We start from the raw sequence: 19844 nt of genomic DNA on the forward strand, positions 1-19844 counted from the left end.
AACCCCAGCCTTACCCCTCCCCCCGCCGGCTTCGAATTGCGGATGGATTAACTGGCTTGGGCCCCGCCAGCTGGAACAACTCGCGTGGTTGTTCAGACAACCGGACCACCTGCATCGTGATTGCAAGCGGCGTGAGTAAAGTTTTTTGCAACCAATAAGTTGTGTCTGCCTCTCCATTCACCAGCCCGCCCTAACGTACGACCAATTTCTAAACGCAACTCGAGTCGGCTCTGGCCGTCCGAGACAGTGGGGAGCTCCACAAACCAGGTGATCACCAGGGGGTGGATTTGGCCTGTGGGCCTTGGGTTGAGCACCCCTGTTTTAAAAGTGGAGAAGCATCTTTCATTTCAGCAAAAAACCCATAACATTCAGAGGGACTATGACTTCCATAAGCTACTGCTGGCTGCTGTTTGAAGTTTAAGTAAAAAAAAAAAAAAAAAAAGTGTAGCTATTATGAAATTCATAGAAAGGGGAGCAACACTTTTTTAAAGCACTACATTTACCAGAATTAGCTTCTCCAGGACATTTTTACATGTCTGTTTTCGGTCACTAAGGACATCTTTTTGCTTCATTAGGACACGATAGCGACTGAAGAACTCTTGATATGTCCACCTGGTTTCAAGAAATAGGAAAGGTGTTGACCATATAATGGAAATATCTTGATGAAAATGCTTGCAGTTAAAAACAAACCAAATCAGCAAGCCTACCTTGAGGGGAAGCCAGCTGCACTGATTCGGATCGTTTCCAGGACACCACAAGCCCTGAGCTGCTGTACTGCCCGCTTTTCATCAAATCTGCATATGAAAATAAAGCATTTGTCAGATGGTAGGCTTTCTAAGTGACTAGAGCATGAAAATAAGAGTCCAGAAACAGTGACAGTGTTAGGACTATAAATGCCTATTTAAAAAAAAAAAAAGTATGTCATTATTACAGATTCTTTAAGTGTGTGATCTCTTATATCAACTCAGAACAGAAAATCATTAAAATTGCAGGTTTTTTTGTTGGATAGAAAGAATGTATGTGTTGGCCAGTACTTTTATCTCTACTAAGTCCAAAATATCTTCTTTCGTGAGATGCATCCTGATGTTATCAACACATCATTTTACTGCTGAGTGACAACAGGCACTGGGTCCAGACCTCAAAGACCACCAGGCACCCTTCTTGAATTCACAGCTAAGTCTCTGTCTACAGACACCATAACTTAGCCAACTTACGTGAATGGAAACTTGAAGTCATTGGGCTTAATACAACGCACATAGTGGGGAGTTGTAGCATTGAGGGTTTCCATCAGCAAATGAAGAGAGTTGCGAAACTGCATTTACAAAGAAAAAAAGAAAAACCAGGAATTTACACTATATGTTGAAATTCAGTCTTGGTTGAAACCATAACAGCTGTTATTAGATTAGATCCAAAATAAAGTCAAATGTCAATAGATCATTTTGGCTGAAGCTTGTCCTAGTGTAAGCAGATATCACTGTGGTAGTTCTTGGAAGCAACTCATACTTACTGAGACACTGCTATAGAATCATTCACAATCATAGTGCCATCTGCAATACAAATGCTTTAACTGTCGACAGGCAAATATAACCTTGCAAGGTGCTGGGGTGTTACAATTTAAGGAGACAGCTATTCTGAATTTCTAACTACATTCTACTTTGCAGGCACGTGGAATCTGTAACATTAATTTTCTTAACAGTATATGAGGATGATGTCATGTAACTGGTTTGGTGCCTAGCTTTTGGGCATAAAATTCCAAAGACAATCTAAATATGAAGTTAAAGGGTAAAAATGGAATACATTTTGTATTGAACATTTCTATAGGCAGCATTGGTTTTTATGGCCCAAACTTGCATGTTACATCTGAAATTAGTAATAATCTGAGCATATTAAAATACAAAGCAACTAGAACACAACTTTAGCCAAGTGCATACCATAATGAGAAATAACTGTCAAATGGAAGATTTAGCATCCAATTTGTCTACACAGCCTTGGCAGAAACAGTGCCCATCCTACTTCTGCTTAGAAGCTTCAAGTGCCATTGATGTTATAGTTAGACTTCGGCACATTATGCTTAATGAGAATAAAACTCATCCATTCACAGTATGTACTTATGTATGCTTTTTATCATGGCCAAGAGACTCTAGCCCTGCCTCTCAAACGAGGACTTTGCCCAACCCTGATACAGGCATCACACAGCTGGGACCCATCTCATTACTTGGTGCAGTGCGCCTCTGGTCTGTTCTAAAATAATACATACTTGGAACTACACCCACAGGCAGCTTAGAGACAATGTGGAACACAACTGCAAAAGGACTGGTACAAGCTGACAAGTGTATAAAACCTGGGCTCTGAACAAGGCTCCTGTGCAATTTAAGTTGCTATCTATTAATTCTCAATGGAAAACATGACAATCTTAGGAAACCTTTTCACCTTCCTACTCTGTGCCCTATTCCTAGTAATTATTAGTTCCTCAATGGGTTGCAGAACTTTCCTGGGAGAGGCTGGGGTGCAAAACATCCATATCTAACCTGTTGCCTTAGCTATCCATAACTGGAAGGTAGTGGGCTGTGAAACTCTCCTTATGACCACGTGGATTTGAATATTTCATTTTAAATTTGGTATATTTTAGGTTAAATGAATAATTTTGGGACAGATTTTCTGATGTGCTGTGAAATAGCTGCTCTCATGCATCGCCAGGGAAGGCTGAGAGAGCAGGTGGTTCTGAAAGTAGATGACGTGAGCACAACAAACACCATGATTAAAAAAAAAAAAAAAGTAAACCCCATATTTCTGCAAGGGGCAGCCTCTTTTACAGGAGTCGCACAGTATTTCTACAGATTTTTGTCAGTATTTTGGAAAACTGGGTACCCCATTCTTCAGGTAAAGTGTTTAATCAATCAAGGTCCCACTTGTGGTCTGTGAGGCATGTGTGAAAAAATGAAAGGCTCTGTAATATTTTAAAAACAAAGGGAGAAGATCAAACACTGTGCTACTGAGTGAACTTTGATGATGAACCCTCCACTGGAACAAACAGCCTAGACGGAAAGCCTCCAAGCAATGATCCTAAGAAATAGCAGTCAAACATAGGACTAAAGCTACAGGGGAACAGGAAAGGAAAGGGAGATGGAGGAGTTTATTCTAATAGAAATAATCAGTGGTTCAACTCACCTGATGTCCCACAGTTTTCTTATGTTCCTTGCTTGCTTGGCCTGGCCTAGTCTTGGCTGGTTTTACAACAGTTCGGGACAGTGGTGTGCGACCTGATGTGGTTGCTGAGGTGGGACTAAGGACCTTCCCCTCATCACGAAATAACTCTGGCAGCAGCTTAAACTAGTGAAGCAGTAGGAATAATGTAACATGTCAGAATGAGAGAGAGGGTGAATATTCAAGAAAGGAAGAAATGCTGTTTAACAGGCAATACACGGATATGAAAGAGAGGACACTTAAGTACTTCTCTTAGCTTTGCTAGCAGGTGTCTGTGGGACCTTGACAAAGTGAACGAATCTTCTGATCAAGAAAAGGGGTATAACTACTTATTTAAAGAGGTATTAGACAAAAGTGATTGTTTAAAATGCCTTTAAGTTCCTTTTATGGAAACATCTGATGGGTACTGAAGTACAAAGTAGTAGTATAATCTTTCCTAAGGATCCAGAATGGTTGGAATCCATACTCGCTTTCTGTAAAGATTGTTTATCTCAAAGGGGAAGAGGAGATGATAAGAGAGAGCACATTTGCGATGTGGTGTGGAGGACAGTAATTTAAAGCTGAAGTTATTTATATTTGTGATCAACACTTCTCTTTCTGAATCCAATTCCAACTTCACTGAATCTCATACATACGGTAAGCAAGACCTACACAACTAAGGTGGACTGACACAGCATTGTTTCATCAGAACAGACACATGGCTATACAGGACAACTCAAAAGCTAGAACTTATCCTGATGTTCCCATGGTGCATTCACTTAGTCCCTTTGAGAGCTGGCCAATAGGGCTGTGCAAAGCTTCTGTCCCTGACTCGATTCAGTGGAGATTTGGCCCGATTCAGTGGCTGAATCTCCAATCTGAATTACCTCAGAGGACCCTTTAATCTCTCCGAATTGAATCAGAAACCTCCAAATCGATTCAGAGAGATTCGGAAAGATTCGGCGACTCGGACATAAATACAGCTTTAAATGTTTTTTCTACATACCTCTAGGTACCAGGTGGCTCACGAAGGCTGCGATGCTGGGATATATGGAGTGTCCCACAGAAGCATGGGGGGCCCAGCGCGCTCAGCAGCAGACCTGGAAGTGGGCCAGAAGCACTTCCAGGGAGTGCGCTGGGGCCTGCCCCTGCTCCGCAACTGGTGCCTCCTGGGGGGGGGGGGGGGCCCCCGGGGTCACCCCATGGCTGATCACTGAGCCGGGGGGCACCGAGGGGCCTCCCATGCATTCCCTGGCAGACCCAGAAATGGATGAGCTGTGCCTGGTACCTCGAGGTATGTAGGAAAAACATCTAAAGCTGTGTCTCTGGCCAAATCGACGATTGTCCGAATCAGCATCGAATCCCCAGATTCAGCAAATCAAATTGGGGATAGTGATCTGAATCAACAAATGAAATCACTGTCCCCAATTTGGGCCGAATCTGAATGGAATAGGGCCCACTTCGCACACACCTACCAGCCAGAGGGACTGAATGACCCAACAGACATCACAAAAGAACTCCTGTTCAAAACTCTAAAATAAATTACTAGCTAGAAAGAAGATATATTTACCAAGCTGAAGATCTACTTTATGTAGTAGAGTAGGAGTGGAGAAAAATTTTCCCAAACAATCTCTGGGAACTCTGGTTTCCTTCCTCCCTCAAAATGACTGTTAAAGGCTTAAACCCCCCCCCAAAAAAAACAACAAAAAAACAAACAGGGCTCTAGCAGCTACCTGTAATTGTATCATGACTAGGGATCCAGGTTTTCTTTCTGCCACAGAAAAACACAGATTTTCCCTTTAAAGGAGAAAAACGCAAGAAACTGCAGGATTTCCCTTGCAGGCTGGCAGTTCCAGATTGCAAGGGGATGCCTGGGGCTGAGGGGAACAGGATGTATGGGGTGCCATGTGCATATGACCAGCAATACAACCAGGCAGAGGTGGAGAGCAGCTCCCCCAGCTGCCTGCAGGTAAGTTGGGGGAGGGAAGGGGGTAAACGCGATGTGTGGGGATGGCATAGGTGACATGGGGGGTGCAAATTGAGGCAGCCATGGTGAGGGAGGGAGTGGGGTAGGGTTGGTGGCTGGGCCTGGGAGTGCTGCCCAGTTGGGGTAGGAATGCACAGCTGTGGGGCCTGGCTGGGGGAGCGGAATGGAGTCCACAGGGCTAGCAGGGGGGCTGGCTCCTTGCTGCTGTCTGTGCTCCCGGACAGGGGGGCATGGTGGGGCATGTGCCCCCTCCAGATCTGTACAGGGACAGGGGAGGATGCAGGCTGCCCAATGCAGGGTCAAGGCTCCCTGCCCTACTGCCCTCCCTCCCAGGGTCTCTGCAGCCCAGGGGGCAGGACCACAGAACAGGGTGGAGAGGCTTGGTGTCACTGCCACTACTGCCAGGAACCCCATATCTGCTGCGCCGTGAAGGTGAGATGCCCTTGTCTGCCCAGCAGCAGCGGGGAGGTGCAACACCACACCATCAGCCCTGCTGCTGCCAGACAGGCAAGGGGTGCCTGACCTTGGCAGCGTGACTGGCACAGGGCTCTTGGCAGCAATGGTTGTGGCAGCAGCACCAAGCCTCCACGTCCTGCTCCAGAGAATTTGGGATTTTTTAACAGATAAAACAAGGATTCCTGATCATAACCATAGGGAACATTGCCAAGTCTTTCTGCAGATAGCTACCACCTCAGAAGCATTGTCAGAATGAGGAAACCTGCACCCTTCTATCTAAAAATCAGTAGTCTTTAACTTAGAATCTCTCATCATCCCAAACAGGTAGGAACATTAGGCTTTCATGACTATAAAGCACTTAGCCACAGGCAACTTAAAAAAAATATTTGGCTATCTTATACGGCTTGACAAGCATGCAAACTTTCAATGAAACAGGCTGTGCAACAAGATGATGTTCTTTTGCTGTCACTGTAACTTGAGAAATATGTTCTGCTAGCCCAACATTTGCGACTCTTGTAACTCTCCTGCACAATGGAAAGTTACAATAAAGGTGCTAAAAGTAGTCTGAGATTCATGAACCAAAAGAAAGACAAATATCATCCAACCAGAGCCATACGCTGCATTCGAGACATTTCACAGAAGATATGTTGGCCTCCAACAGTCAAGTAAAGAAACCCATGCGATGTAAATAAAAAAAAAACTCTCTCAGTGAGTCTGCTACTAATGAACCAACATAATAAAGATGCTTCCTAGGCTCTGGATTGTTGATGCACTGAGATTTCTGAGGAATCAAATACACAAGGTTTATTGCCCCCTAAAGGAAAGGGCTTCACATAAAAATAGTTGACTTCTTTTCAAAGATACCTTTTTCTAAGGCATCATCTCAGGGTATATGGAAAGGGAGGTGATACAACATGGCTTTTCTTTACCATTGTTACTGAAGGATAGTGCTAAAGATAATATCGTAGAAATGGGGCACTATAGAGAGAGTCTATACTGTTTTTCCTGTCTCAACACCTCTTCGTTTCCCAGGCCAGTGGCATTGCTCAAATAAAAAAATTTTAAAAAAGGAAAAAAGCATTGATCAAAGGGCAGACAAATCATGTACGGGGAAAGAGGCAAGCATTTTCCATTCCCTGTGATTTCAGATAATTTCACAGACACGCTGCTAACAATCTAATAGAACCATCTCTTTTAACACAAAACCATGACAAGGTGAATTTTAATAACATGCCAGAATAAAGCATGAAAACTGAGAACAATTGTATTACTTGAATAACGCATGCACTAGGATAAAACAAGCTTAAACAAGTGCTGTGGACAGATTTTTAGAGCAGCCAATATTTAAGCGTTTGCATTACATAACCCTCCTGTATAAACATATTTGCTTTGAGAGGAGAGCAATTTTGTTGCTAAACATGTAAATCTCTGGATGTGATAGTGATGCAGAAGGAAGCGTGACTGGAATTATAAATGACATATTAGATTTTAGATTACCTTCTGGTGAACATGTACGGTGAACCAAGAAAACAGCAGCAAGAAAAAAAAAGTATATTAATGTTAAAAATTAAATCAGAAAATGTAAAGCTACTGTGAACAGCTGCTAATAATTAGGGCCAAATGAAAAATTTCAAATGAAGTATTTTCCCACTGGAAAATGGGTTTTTATCATAATTGACTTTTTCTCTAGAAAAGCAGGTTTTGGTGGAATTTCCATTGGGAAAAATCAAAACATTTCATTTTGCCAGGTCAGGTTGAGTTGACATTAATCTCTGACTCTTCCTGAACTACTGTCATGCTTTTTGGGAGTTCTCCTCCAGGTTTCTAATGCTATTTTCCCATTATGGATTAGAGTATGCCTCCCATGATGCTCATCGGTCTCTCTCTATGGCTGATGTATTGTAACTTGGCAGCAGTATCCAGCAAGAGAACAGAGACATGAAAGATGGAGAGCTGCAACTCCCAAAAGGCAATGAAGTGGCTCACATGAGCAGAGAGATTGATATCATAGCGAAAGAAAACACCTCTGTTTCAGAACAGAATTTTTTTTAAAGATTTATCATTACACAAAAAAACTTTGGATACTTCAAGTTTATATTCCAATTGAGAACATAAACACATGGAATATGGGGATTTCTGATATGGGTGTGTGAAACGGGCCATAGTTGATTTGGATTTGGCCTGAATCAGGGACAGCGATTAGACTTGTTGATTTGGATCACTGTCCCCGATTTGATTTGGCCGAATCCGAATCTGAAGATTCAATGCCAATTCGAAGAATCAGCTATTTGGCCATAGACAGATTTAAATGTTTTTTCTACATACCTTGAGGTACCAGGCATGGCTTGTGAATGCTGCGATGCTGGGGCGGATGGAGTGTCCAACAGGAGCACAGGGGGGGCCCCCCACATGCTCAGTGATGAACCTGGAAGTGGACCGGAAGTAAAGGCGACCCTCGCCATTCACGGGGGATACATTCTTGTATCCTCCATGAAAGGGGAAATCCGCGAACAAGGCACTGTGTTCATGAACACAGTGTCCCCAGTGGCTGGGGGAGGGCATGGCTCCAGTGGCAATGGCAGGAGCCCGGTGGCAGCACGCACGGAGCTCCCAAGGAGCTCCTGTAAATGCATAAAGTATTTAAAATGCAGGTTCAGCATTCACAAATATTTGAAACTGCTAATAGTGAGGGTTTCCTGTACTTCCAGTCCACTTCCAGGTCCAGTAGGGAGCCCCACCACACCTCTCTGGCTTGGCAATCGGCTGCAGGGGACGCCCAGTGCACCCCCAGACCCAGGAGGCACCAGTTCCTGAGCAAGGGGATGCAGGGGGGCCCCCCCATGCGCTCCCTGGCAGACCCAGAAATGGACTGTAAGTGCCTCTGGTCTGCTGCTGATCATGCTGGGGAGCCCCCTGCACTCCTGTGGAACTCTCCATCTGCCCCACCATGGCAGCATTCACGAGCCACCTGGTACCTAGAGGTATGTAGGAAAAGCACTTAAAACTAACTGCGTCTATGTCCGAATCGCCAAATCTTTCTGAGGGTTCCGATTCGATTCAGAGAGATTAAAGGGTCTCCTGATTTGAGTCAGATTCAGAGATTTGGCCACCGAATCGGGCTGAATTGAATTAGGGACCAAAGCTTCGCACAGCCCTAGTTTCTGACAGGATGGTGATCAGCTATACTAATAATAATAATTTTATGTATATTATGCTAGTTCATGTGGGAATCTATAGTTAGCAAATTCCCAGTCCCTGTAGTAAGAAAATACCATGTTACTTCTATTTACATTTTAGGAAATTAATCACTAGCATCCTCCCCATTAAGAAAGACAACATAATTAACCACTCCACAACACAGAGCAAGTTTTTAAATGGAACAGTTCTATTTTTTTTTTTTTTTTTTATACAAGCTTCAAGGGTAAGTAAAAACTGGTTTATGTTTCCAGCCCAAGCAAGATTTAACACCCTGACTGACTTTCTCTTATTCATTTGGCTTTTAGAGCAAGCAGGTAGGAGGACCTTGCCTGTTTTCACAACATTTAGAAATCTGTGGCTGTGCAGTTTAGAAGGCAACAGTTTGCATGTGTACATGAGATGTTTACTGTGCAGTTGACTAATTAACTGTGCAGTAAGCTTCTCAGCATCTAGTACAGAGGAAATTAATACTAGTTTATTTACAGGTACTACCTTGCTGAGGAGTTCTCGTCCACAGTAGTGCACATGAAGATACCAACCTGGCTGGCTGGGACATGAGGGTGCTTCAGTGCGGGGGCAGCCTGCTGGCTGGCTAGCCCTGCACTGAAGCACCCTTGCGCCCCAGACAGCCCTTACACAGCACACTGAGCCTGGCTGAAGCAGCCCTGGGCTGGCAGGCTGATCTCCTGGACCCCATGCCAGCCTGGTCTGCTCCAACCTGGCTTAATGTGCCGCGGTCCAGATGCACATGTAAATAGTATGCCTAGAAGCAATAAAACTGTGGAGCAATAGGCTCTGCAGTTTATTGCTGCACATTAATGGCATGTGTAGACATGCCCGGTTAAGCCTCTTATACTATGATCCACTGAGATTCCCTGTTGCCCTTTCTAAAAAGCCTGAGCAAAATTACAGTAATATTTACTGAAAATTTATTGTACAGCTGAAAATAAGTAACTAAATTTAAAAAAGGCTCAAACCTATCAATTCATTTTCTTGTCTATAGTTTTCAAAACAAGTTTCCCAATTGTTTCTGACTGAAGAAAATGGCTAAATATGGACTAACGCCAATGGGAAAAATGTCAGGGCACATTTCCTAAATACACACAGATAACTAAATACAGTAAAAGCCATGTTAACTGGCATTTTAGTAACCAGTGCACTCTACTAACTGGAATCCCCAGCCAGCTGGCCAGGAGCAGCGGGCAGTGTGGGGAGGCAGTGGGGAAGAAGTCTGCACGCGGTGGCAACCACTGCTACCCACCAACCTGTGCTGCCACTACTCTGCGTGCGTCCGCCGCCAGCCCCCACATTGTGTGGCTGCTGCCACCTCCCACCCCCCTGCCTCGTGTCCAGCCAGAAACCACTGTGCCTCAGGTAACCAGCATTTTTAGATTACTGGCATCTCCCCATTCCCCACTCATGCCAGTTAACATGGCTTTTACTGTAAATACACACTATAACCAGCTTCAGGGGTCATATATTCTAGAACAAAATTCTAAGGTTTTTAGAAGACCTTCATATTATATCAACCTTCAACTCATATCTTGTATTAATACAAAAAAATCCTTGATACTAACCTTACTTGATTTTAGGACCTTGATTTGTTCTTCATAGACAGTGTCTTTGTTCTTTTCCAGAAAACCTTCACATTGATATTCTACCTGAAAATATGAACAAATCAACAATTCTATAAAAACCTCTTTAATTAGAAGCACATTTGTACAGGACTCATCAGCTGTAACCTGTAACTTAAAAAAAATTACATTCTAATAAAAACTTTCAAATTTTAAACTACACATAGGCATAACTAGAGAAAATGTATTGGTACAAAAACACCAATGGTAACCCAGCATGACTGAGTGGTTATTAGAAATATTAAGAACCAGAATATGGGCTGAGCCACTTCAATTCTCTGTTTCATTTAACATAGCTGAAAAATAGATCCAAGCCAGAGCCAATAAAGTAATAGATACCCCATCTCATTAGATGAGATGCTGTAGGCTGCAGACAGTGCTCCTCAGCCAGTGAGCCAAAGCCTTCCTCTACGTTCAAACAGGCAACTTTCTTCAGTGCTAATAAAAATTCTATGTGCTCTAACTATCCCCACCTGAAACCTCTTAATTCATTCCTTTATCCTGAAAGGGACAGGGATTCTCATGGACCAAAAGTAGCCACAGCCTAACAAACTCAACAGATGATCCAAGGACTGGTCAAAAGAAAAAAATGACAACAATCCATGGACTAATATTGTAAAATACATAGATATAAATATGCTGCTTCATGCTATGGGTCTCAAACTAACCACAGAAGGGGGAAGTGGTATCAAAACTGATCTATACTTTAATTGAACAACAATGACCTCTTTAGCAGTTTGACTATCACAGTTGGTGAGGTAGATGGAACATCCATCAGGGATCATACATGCCCAGCAATGCTCTCATGTTGGGACTATTCTAAGGACTGTGGCAAAAATAAATTCACCTCCTATACAAGGCCTATTCACCATATAATCCCTATTTTGAATTTTACCTTGAAAATGCATCTTAGGCCCCTGGCAGATGTCACATGTTCAGATGCAATTAACCAGGTAATCACATTTTAAGAAAGGGGTGGGCAAAATACGGCCCACAGGCTGGATCCAGCCCGCCAGCCCATTCTATCTGGCCCGCAGGGCCTCTAAAAAATTTAGAAAATTAATATTTATCTGCTCCTGGCTGCCTGTCGAAGATGACAGGGGTCAGGAGCAGTAGGACCTGAGGGAAGCCAGCAGGACTAAGCAGCCCAGAAGCAAGGCCCACCTGGCCTGGCCTTGCCCCCCACCCCCTCTCACCCCTGCACTTCCCACCGGAGGCCCCATGCTTAGCAGAGCCTTCTTGCCTGTGCCCCTGGGGATGTTCCTGCCTGCCTGCAATTGAGAGGGAAATTCAGAAAAGAACATGGGGGGTGGGGGTGGGGGGGAGTAGAAGTTCCATCTCTAAACACTTTATCTATGCCTGCTTCCAATGGTAAGTCTCTATGCCAGTCCTACTAGGACTGAAAAATTCTACTAGTACTGATACAAGATGTTTTCTATATAATTTGATATTTTTCCAGTTCCAAGATGACAAAATCCCTTGCTGAAAGGAGTACTTGCAGGGGGCAAAGGGAGGGACTTCTGGTGGCAAAGGTCAGGGGCAGGACTTCTGGTCACAAGATGGTGACTAGGGGGCGGGGCTACCCATGCAGCATTCGACAGCTTGCCAGAACTTGGTAAGCAGCCCTCCTCCCAAAATAATTACCCACCTCCTGTTTTAAGTGGTAATCCCAGCCACATGTTCGTGGCATTAATAGTGTGATAACACAGGGAATAACCCACAAAATTAACACAAAAAAAAAAACGTATAACAACTTTGTGGCTGGTTCCCATCTCACCTTAAATTGACCAGGTGGCCAGCCTGGAAGCATACTAGAGCCCTTGGCTCCCATGCAGTCCCAAGGCTGTGAGCCCCAATCAGCTGACTGGATTCCTCTCCCTGCACCAGCCACATGGTGCGATTTGGATCCGATTCCCAATCACACAATCGCACCTCCTGCCATGCACAGGTCAGATCCCATTACATCTTTAACTGAATGCCTGCTACTGATCACATCTGAAACACTACCACTAGAGGGAAGCAAAGAGCTCTGTTTATTTCTTCAGGAAATATAAGCAGTAAAACTGGATATATAGTTTAGAAAACTTGCTATCAATTTTACTATTTTTCCTTCAAGATCTCTCCATGGGATCATGAGTGCATATGTGAAAGATGATATAATTTAACACTGGCAATGCCTCAGTCCTACATAGGCTTAGAGATAGCCACAGTCTGGATTTCCCCAAAATAAATTGAACAATCTAGTCAGTGTGGAGTTCAGAGAAAAAGTGTTTTTCCCGACAAGTCAGGTTCAACTTATTTTACAGTCTATGCAGGTTTTAATTAATTGTTTTTTTGCTTTTCCATCTTTCCAGTTCATGAATCAAGCATGTTAACTATATAGTTTCATTGAGACTAGCACACAGAAAAGAGTAGCAAAATAGGGTTTCACATCTTTTACATACCGATTCAAATACTAAAGAGAAAACAAACTGGAGTGAAGTAAAGATCACAAGTTCTGTGGAATCAGATACACTTCTTCTTTAGTGTATGCAAACTAAGAACTTTTACAAGTATTTTAAATGAAATTTCTTTGGGACTTCTAGCATGCATTCAGAGATTACTAGATTGCATTTACATTCTTGGTTCACACATGCTCTCACATGCTCTATGATTTTATACAATTAATTTCACCTTTCTTAGTTTCAGATCTATAAAACCAGTATGGACCTGACAAAATAAGATTACTAGCCAGTAACTTTACTAGCCTGTAAAGTTTTCTGACAGTCTTTGAATATATTTGTACCAAGCAGTTTTCAGCTACCTGCTGCACTCTAAGCCAGTTAAGATGAAACCTCACTATTATGAGCAATTGCAGGTTATTCTGAACCCCCTAAATCAGTGGTCACCAACCACTGGATCTCTATCCACCGGTAGATCTTGGAGTCAATCTGAGCCTGAGGTGGGGGGCTGAGTGCTTGCATGCATGCACACCCCAGCCCAGCAGGTCACTCTGTGGGGGAGAGAAGGGTTGAGGGCTAGTTTGAGGCCCTTGCGGTGAGGGACAGTGCCGCAGAGGAAGGAGTAACTTGAGTGGGGCCCCGGCCAGGTGGGACTTAACTGCAGGGAAAGCGCACCCCCAAATAATTTTTTCTCCCTCTGCCTCGATGTGCACCCCACACCTTCCCTTCTCACAGACTTATGTGCTGGGGGGGGAGGAGATCTTGGGTTGCTTTTAAATGCCAAAGGTGATCTTTTACTTAAAAAGGTTGGAGACCACTGGCCTAAATTATATTACTTTTTGGCAAATATAGCTTTAACTCAAGCACAGAGCTTTTTGTGCAACTACTGAAAAAGGAATAAAACCCTTACCTTGTCAGCAAAGTGTTGGATGATAAAAGCTTTGTTTGACATCCGTGGCTTTTCAAAGAGTGCACATTTATTCAAATGGGTATTGTACAATTTCTGGGCCCAACTGTCATCTGAGCCTTTGGGCATCTATGTAAGAGAATTATAAAACACAGTTTACACCATGCTGAGCACCTATTAGAATTAAATGAACCAAAAAAGGTGGCACCATGATAGTGGGGACAACTACTGAATTCTATTTAAATTTGTTTGGATTCTTTCTTCTACACTAATGATGGAAACATAGTAACTAATTTTAGATGTAACCCATCAATCACAGGTACTACTTACCAGAACAGTTAGCCCCATTGACTTCACTGAGGATACTTATAGTAAGGACAACACTTGTGAACTAGTGTCTTCTTGAATTACAAGGGGAAACAGTAACAGGAAGACAGAGGTAAATAGATCATACATTTTGCCAACAATGCACTCAGTGTAGTAAACATGAAAACAAAACTACTGTATGCAAACTACCTTATCAAAGAATAGGTTGGAAAGCCTCCATTATTAGCTGTTCATATTGCTGTAGCAGAAAGAACCCCCAAGTCACGTTTCTACTAAGCTGGACACTGAACAACCATGTGCTATAAAAGAAGTTCCTGCTCCAAAGATTTTATAATCTTAATTTATGAGAAAAGACAACAGGTACAACATATACAAACATTTGGAAGGAGGTGGGAAAGAATATGACAAAGATCACAACGAAACCATTAGTCTCAGTAAAAACAGCAGCATCCTTAGGATGTCAACTTTGTGACTAGTATCCAGTATTTTGTAGTGCTCCGGAGTAAGACTCTTTGGGTGGGGTTTGAAGAAAGGCAGCATAGTGGCTTTGCAAATATTTATAAGGATCCCCTGCCAAATATAATGCAGGCAATGGGGAAGGTATAGGGGTGCTTCAGGATTAATAACTGATAAGGACCTGCACCATTGCTCAGCTGCATAAGTTTGATGAGAAGTGTCTGTATGCACACATGCATGTGATTGTTTGCCTGGAGGTTGATCATGCAAGGCCTTAAAGCTCAAAATATTTTGCATCTCTTGGGGGAACCAGAGTAGATAACTGCACCAGCAAGGATCTAAAAGTATTCCAGGGTGGCAAAGCAGCACTTGCCAAGCCCAGATAGGTGGCAGTGACAAACCACAGGGTGGTTGGAGCTCCAACAAGAGTTCTAGGTATGTGGATTGAGATAAAAGGAGTAAATATGCCTGACTTCTATTCTCCTGCAATTCTCCCCCTCCAAAAAAGTTAATACCAGCATGAAAACAACAGTTAACTACAGATGACCTTTCCCTATAAGAACTACATAAAGTTCATAGAAACAGGAGATGCATGCAGCTTCCAGTGTAACAGTAAAGTTATTGAAAACCTACCTTACATTCCTCATCTAGCAGATCTAGAATGCCCATTTTGGCCTCTATGAGGTTTATACAAGGCTGATTATCATAAAAATCAATCAAGGTCCATGGAATTTGTTCCTTCATATACTCCTCCTGTTCCAGCTTAAACACATGCTACAAGAAAAAAACCCCACAAAATATCTGTGTATAAAAATTCATATCAAATACAATGGCCTCTAACTTGATTGCTTCTTGGCATTTTAGACCTGGCCACTGAGTAATAAGCAAGTTAAAACTGAACTAATACTGTAATGAACAAGTGGAAGAAGGGCAAATTAATCTTTTCCTTCTGGCACTTTTTTGGGCCTGCGTTTTTCTTCCTATCTCAACATATCAAAGGGAAATGCACATTGTGAACAAAGGCATGTGAAATATCTATAATACACACACACACACACACACACACACTTAAAAACTTGTTTATTTTTCCCCATTATACTGTGCCAAAATTATTATAGATTTTTTTTCTTAAAAAAACCAACAAGATATATAATAAATGCTTTCCCTGCATTTGTATATGAATTAGGGCTATGCTGACATTCAGGATCTTAGTAGAAAGCAGGGTAAATTTATACCTTACAGACGGATTAAAGTAGATATATAGTCTATATGAAATCTACCCTGTCTTCTACCTGACTAACACAACTATGTTTATCAATCAAGATCTTGCCATATTTCACAAAGACCCTAATAACTTGCATGTTTTCCATTGAGAGAGACTATTTGAGACCCATTTGTTCTCAAATAGCCCCTATACTAAAATGTACGTTTGATTTAGATCAAATTTGTGTGTCAAAACCTTGCCAAAAGAATGTAAGCGTTTCAGTGTAAGAAGTCTATCTGGATTCACTACATCACTAAAAATGAAGCTGTGAAAGGTGTCACAAAGAATATTTAAAAAAATGCATACCCTTAATAAGATATGTACACTGAAAGTGAAAGCGGCCGGGGGGGGGGAGGGGAGGGGAAGGATCATGATAATAAAATATTCAACCAGCATCTTAAACACACCAATGATGTCTTTTTTTTAATGGATTAAAAATTTTTTTTTTTTTTTTTTTTTTTTAGCTTTTCTCTAGTTTATACTATGTTTTGTATTTAACCTAAAGCATAATGTATGCAGTACAACTGTTATGACTTCCAAAAAAAATATAGAATATAACGCAACACACACAAACATTTATGATAACATTTAGAGGCACCTGGATAACAAAGATGCAAAACTCAACAAACTCTGACTTGCCCTTGCCTGCCCTCCTAATTCAATGTTGAAGTCTATCCATACACTGCAGATCTCCTGCATATGTCACTAGGATAGCAGAGAACTATACTGAGACAGCAGTCTATCCTTTTTTATTACATTAGCTTGCACAGTATCTTCAAAAATAGACACTCTTCAGAAGCAGCTCCTGGGAGCCACTCTACATTTAAATCACTTCGCATCTGCATTACATGGTAAGTTAATTCCTTATAGGAAACTGAATAATATAATTTGACTAAAGAATCGTACATTAGTTATCCAAATGCAAAAAGAAAATGTGAAAGCAGTCACTCTACTTAAAAAGAATTAGCAAGCATGTAGTACATATATAGCTCAATTTATCACTGGAGTATCAAGTTCAAGTAATACTGGAGACTGATTCTGGTAGCGTGATGTTTTTCAACTTGATTTTTCCCCCACCTATTTGGGTACAATTTTGCCCTTAGATACACTGAACCATTTCTCACTCACCAAAGGCAAGCACATGTGAACAGCTGATGGCAGAACTGAATCATGTATAGTTATATAGAGTGCATTTTTTAATCATGAGGTATAAGAAGGTGAAGCCTGAAGATAGTTATAGAAAACCCAGTCAATACAAAATATGAAACTATTTTAGTGGCTTAGCTCAACAGTATTATGAAATGGTGTCACCCTGCAGCACAAAATTCCAGCTCCCCAGAACAATCTGCTGTACCAAAATGTTTAACTATATGTATTTTAAAGCTAGTCAAACATTCCAGTGGAACTTTAGCAGTCTTCCTCATGTAAATAATTTGGTTATTCATGACTCAAGTAAGGTACAGAATCATAAACTGTCATAGAGGATGAGGTCAGGAGGGATGTTACCTGTTAGAATTGTGCTCCCTTCAGAACAGAGAAAAGGCTCCTCTCACACCTCAGTTACTCTATGTTAGGAAGTGGCTGTACCCTTAAAAACACTGCCAGCATGCACCAAACCACAGGAAAATGTAGGTGGCAGATTTCTAGCAGTGAATGTCTGCAGCCACAGAAGAGGTTCTCAGTGGAGCTTACGTAAGTCTGACTGACTCCAAACTCACTTATGTAGTAGTATTAACAAGCCAGCTCAGGATCTTAGCTGTAAAGCACTGCTTTTGTCTGATAATTATTACTGTGATCAGAATTTTAAAATCTTACTTCTAGATGTGTTTGACCTCCCCAGCTCCCCTCAAGTTTGTGTCTAAAGCAGTGAATTAATATACTGAAGGAATTTATCTGTGACACTGGGAACCCAATTAAGAGGATGGACTTTCGTGATGGCAAGTGGAGGGAACAGGTACCAATAACTTTCTACTTACCATATTGAACTGTTGCTGTAGTTTTTCATTGGCATAGTTTATACAAAACTGTTCAAAGCTGTTTATTTCAAATGTCTCAAACCTACAAAACAAAATCATTCAACATTCCTAATATAATGTAGAGGAATAATAAATGACCCTGTAATTTTAAACTTGCTCTGATCAAATTTACAAAGAACAATCAGTGGCATCTAGTAGGTCATACCACAATCAAGTGGTAGAGCACCTGACTCCTCCTCTCCTAACTACAGAACATGCCTGAAGATGAAAAAGGACATATCATCAACTTTTCCAAGAAGAAAGTGTGACAGCAGCTACTATTAAAAGCAAGGGCCAACCCATATGACAGTAAGGAGCTAACAAAGGCAAATTTGCTAAAATCTAATATCCACTTATGAAAGCCAGAACATATTATGTTGGGGAACATTTTTAAAGCAAATACCAAATAACTCACTGGTGTCTTTTTATCACAGTTACCCAGCAATAGCTTTTTTTGGTGGTTTTCTTTATATAGTGATACAAGCTAAATACAATCACAAATTTATACACTAGCTCTCTGTAATGAGATACTTACAAAACCCCACGTATCCCTGACACACAGACTCACCCATAAATGTCCAACACGCCAATGAAAGAATGCTGCTTTACAGCAGAATGCAGAGCTTTGTTCACGTGATTTACAATCCAGTTAAAGAGATTAGCATAGATATGTTTGGCAAGGGCATCTCTGGCATTGATAGCCTGAAGTTTGGAAATTGGCTTGATGTAAGTTTCAGTGGCAGTAGCAAGCTTCCTATGGCAAAGCCAGTGAGACATTTCTTCATACTCCACACCCATCAGGTCACAGAAGATAGTGAGGGGTTCATGTTTGGGCTAAAATAAAAATAATTCACTTAGAATTATTTATCCAAGTATTACACATTGAATCATTCAGTGTTTGAAGGTCTATCCCTGTCCAATGCTTGAACAATGCAAGAGGATTTTTCAGGCATAAAGTTCATAACAACAACAGCACAACTCCGTCTCTCTTGCTCCTTTTGCATCTAATTACCCAACTTTTTGTTTCTCCAATTCAGATACTTCATTAAATTAGTGTGGTCACTGAAGTCACAACAAGAACTCACCTTCAAATGTATTTTACTACTTTTTCTTTGTGTATTGATCTGGGCTAACTTGGAGGACACCCAGACATAGCACTCGCAGACAAAAATGAGCTGTCAAAGACTTATTTTGAGTTATATGCTGACTTAAAACAATTCTTCTAAAAACTCTGATCTGACCTAGTAAAAATCAGAGAATCTATATCAGGTATGTATTCATTTTTATTTGCATTCAGTATTTAAGACTGCCTCTCAATTATACAAGAAACTGGTAGAATTAAAAAGATGCGTTAGTGTGTTTGTTAATACAGCTTCCTGCTGTCTACTGCACAAGTGCTAAGCTAAGTGAGATTCAGACACACCAATAAATCCAGTGCATTAAAACAGAGTGATATGCTACCCAATCCAAAAGTCAACTATGAGTAGAGAGCAAAAAAGGGCCTGAACAATTTAGTCTCAGACATAAATACCACAAAAAGTATTTTCCCACTGAAGTCCAGAGAAAAACTTGAAACGTCAGAGAACCAACCTTAAGAGTTGCTAGTTAGCCTTCAGACTGAATTGTTCAAATGAGAGAGTCAGATTTCTATTTTGGAAACAGAACTGCCTGGGATGACCACACTCTGAAGCAGTTACACACTCACATTGCAACACCTCAGTCAACTGCTGCCCATGGCTTTAGGAGAAGCACACCTAATTGTATGCTTCGCCTAAAGCCTAACCTTCACAATATATCAAACAACAATAGCACAGGTCTTTCCTATTAATGAAGAACTCTTTTAGCCACAATTTTCAGGTTTACTGCCCAAACAAGTGTCCTTGAACAGCTGCCTAACAAGTAACAAGGTTTCTCTTCTCCCACAGACAAGTGGATTTTGAGGACCCAGTAACTTACCCTCATATCTCCAACTCTTT

At 41.6% G+C, this 19844-nt stretch overlaps 1 protein-coding gene across 2 annotated transcripts in view; it reads right to left on the minus strand.

Moving 5' to 3' along the window:
- MYO5A (myosin VA) overlaps positions 1 to 19844 on the minus strand; it is a 175390-nt gene that overhangs the window by 57720 nt on the left and 97826 nt on the right. For both annotated transcript variants that reach the window (XM_014517056.2, XM_025197030.1), the window contains 10 exons: positions 18437 to 18702; positions 17830 to 17911; positions 15223 to 15363; positions 13810 to 13935; positions 10402 to 10485; positions 7124 to 7126; positions 3169 to 3330; positions 1215 to 1312; positions 708 to 794; positions 504 to 612 (listed from right to left, as the gene is read on the minus strand). In XM_014517056.2, coding sequence (XP_014372542.1) covers positions 504 to 612; positions 708 to 794; positions 1215 to 1312; positions 3169 to 3330; positions 7124 to 7126; positions 10402 to 10485; positions 13810 to 13935; positions 15223 to 15363; positions 17830 to 17911; positions 18437 to 18702 — 1158 coding nt within the window. The remainder of the gene's footprint in view (positions 1 to 503; positions 613 to 707; positions 795 to 1214; positions 1313 to 3168; positions 3331 to 7123; positions 7127 to 10401; positions 10486 to 13809; positions 13936 to 15222; positions 15364 to 17829; positions 17912 to 18436; positions 18703 to 19844) is intronic.

The sequence above is a fragment of the Alligator sinensis genome, unplaced genomic scaffold (assembly GCF_000455745.1).
Source record: "Alligator sinensis unplaced genomic scaffold, ASM45574v1 scaffold250_1, whole genome shotgun sequence".
Lineage (NCBI taxonomy): Eukaryota > Metazoa > Chordata > Crocodylia > Alligatoridae > Alligator > Alligator sinensis.